The sequence below is a fragment of the Aplysia californica genome, unplaced genomic scaffold, assembly GCF_000002075.1.
Source record: "Aplysia californica isolate F4 #8 unplaced genomic scaffold, AplCal3.0 scaffold00094, whole genome shotgun sequence".
NCBI lineage: Eukaryota > Metazoa > Mollusca > Gastropoda > Aplysiida > Aplysiidae > Aplysia > Aplysia californica.
In genome coordinates, this window is record NW_004797364.1 from 773,468 (window position 1) to 775,699 (window position 2,232).

General features: G+C 41.2%; 1 protein-coding gene across 1 annotated transcript in view; it reads left to right on the forward strand.

Moving 5' to 3' along the window:
• LOC101847865 (contactin-5) overlaps nt 1-2,058 on the forward strand; it is a gene marked incomplete at its 5' end in the record, with an annotated part of 30,962 nt that extends 28,904 nt beyond the window's left edge. Inside the window, 3 exon segments of the mRNA XM_013080639.1 lie at nt 24-150; nt 1,016-1,171; nt 1,880-2,058. Coding sequence (XP_012936093.1) covers nt 24-150; nt 1,016-1,171; nt 1,880-2,058 — 462 coding nt within the window.
• Nucleotides 2,059-2,232: the final 174 nt, after the last annotated feature.

Here is a 2,232-nt window from a genome sequence, read left to right on the forward strand (position 1 = left end):
CCACCCCCTCCCCAACCCCCCAGGACACGAGGGCGGGCTTCTCAGGCCTGTATGTTATCGGTGCCCAGTTACGTCACACTGGTCTGTACACCTGCACGGCCACCACCGTGGACTACAGCTCTTCTTACAGTGGACATCTGCAGGTCAGAGGTCAGTGCGCCTGTCTGTGGCCGTCATGAGATGAGATAATATGAGATGAGATTAGAATGAGGGGAGATTAGATTGAGAGGAGATTAGATTGAGAGGAGATTAGATTGAGATGAAACGAGTCAGAATGAGGTAAGCCGATATAAGAGGAGAAAGAAAAAACATAAGACAAGATAAAATGAAGTGACATGACATAATATTGGATGAGATGAGATGAGATAAGGGAAGCCAAGAGGGGATAGAATGAAGTAAGAAAAAGCAAAATGAGATAAGATAAGGTACGATACGATAAGATACGATAAGATACGATAAGATACGATAAGATACGATAAGATACGATAAGATACGATAAGATACGATAAAATAAGATAAAATAAGAAGTACAATGATAAGATGCGATAAGAGGACACAATAGGGCAGGGAATGTGGGACGGGGAGGAATGAGAAAATATATTATTTGATAAAATTAGTTACATTATGGAAGATAAAATGAGATAAAATGGGATGAAATGAGATAAATTAATAACATGAGAAAATAAGATACGTTATGAAGAAAATAAAACAAGATAAAGTGAGGAAGTAAGGTGAGATTCGAACAAATAAGTTCAGAAGTGATGAGATCACTAGTAGTACTTCTACCAATTCTGTTACCTACCCCCCCCCCCTTTTCCTAAAGAAAGAAAGAAAGAAAGAAAGAAAGAAAGAAAGAAAGAAAGAAAGAAAAAAAGAAGAAAGAAAAAATGAAATAAATAAATAGATAAATAAACAAATAATAATAAATATATAAATAGGTAAATAGGCAAATAAAAACAAACAAATAAATAAATAATACATAAGTATATAAGTAAATAAATAAATACCTCCTCAGGCCCGCCAGGGGAATGTGCCGGTGTGTACGGATACGTCCACGAGCGGACAGTGACTCTCTACTGGACACCCGGGCCTGAACACGGAGCAACCATCTCCACCTTCTCTGTCTTCTTCAACACAGACTTCAACTCTACCTGGAGGGTCCTAGCGCAAGGTGAACGCTCTGAAAGAAGTCCTAGGGAGAACGGGCATACAATTATAATATCTTCTTCTTCTTCTTCGCCGTGGTTGGGGCAATTGTGGGGGCACCACTGCATCTAAAAACCAGCTCTCGCTATCTATTTTTGTCCTCTGCTTTCCTCAGATTGTCACCCATCGTCTTTCTTGTCCACTTTGTAATGTTATCCTCCCATCTACTTCTCTGCCTTCCTCTCTTTCTCTTTCCTTGTACGGTTCCTTTCTGGATTGTTTTGGCAAGTCCTGTGGATCTTGTGACATGTCCATACCATAATTTTAATTTTCGTCTCTTCACTGTGGTCAGTAGATCTTCATGCTGTCTCACTGGGTTGGTGATTCGTTCTATTCGATAGAAGTCAGAGAGAAATTAAAATCCAATGATTCTAATTTCTTCTGTTTGAGCAATCTGTCTAAACCGAGAATTCGAGAGGTCCCACAGATTTCAGTTTACCTGTAAGTGGGCGCCACTGGAAATAATATTACACATGTGTTTTTTGTTTTGTTTTTGTAAGTGTTTTACTGCGCTCGCAACTTTCAAAAGGTCACATGAGCGTGTGTGTGCGTGTGTGTATGTGTGTGTGTGTGTGTGTGTGTGTGTGTGTGTGTGTGTGTGTGTGTGTGTTTATGTGGGTGTATACTTAATCCACCAAACACTCCACCCATCAACCCCTCAAACTGTGCCCAGGTGTACCAATGTCTGAGGTAGCCATGGAGATCAAGGACATAAAAAACACACGACGATGCCGTATGGAGACCCCTGACCTCAAGCCGGGGTCCTCGTACCGCTTCCGGGTCGCAGCGTTCAACGTGTACGGCGCGGGACCGCCATCTTTACCATCTAGTGAGTCACTAATACGACAGTAATGGCACAAGTAAAGATTAGCCTCCTGCCTCTTCCCGAAGCACGATGACCTCAGTTCATTATTTTATTTTATTTTTTATGTTTGCTTTTTTAAAGGCATGGCATTAACGGTCCAAAAGAAAAGCTCTTTCCAAAGCATGTCAGGCGAAACAGAATGGCCAAAAGAGGCGCTCGTT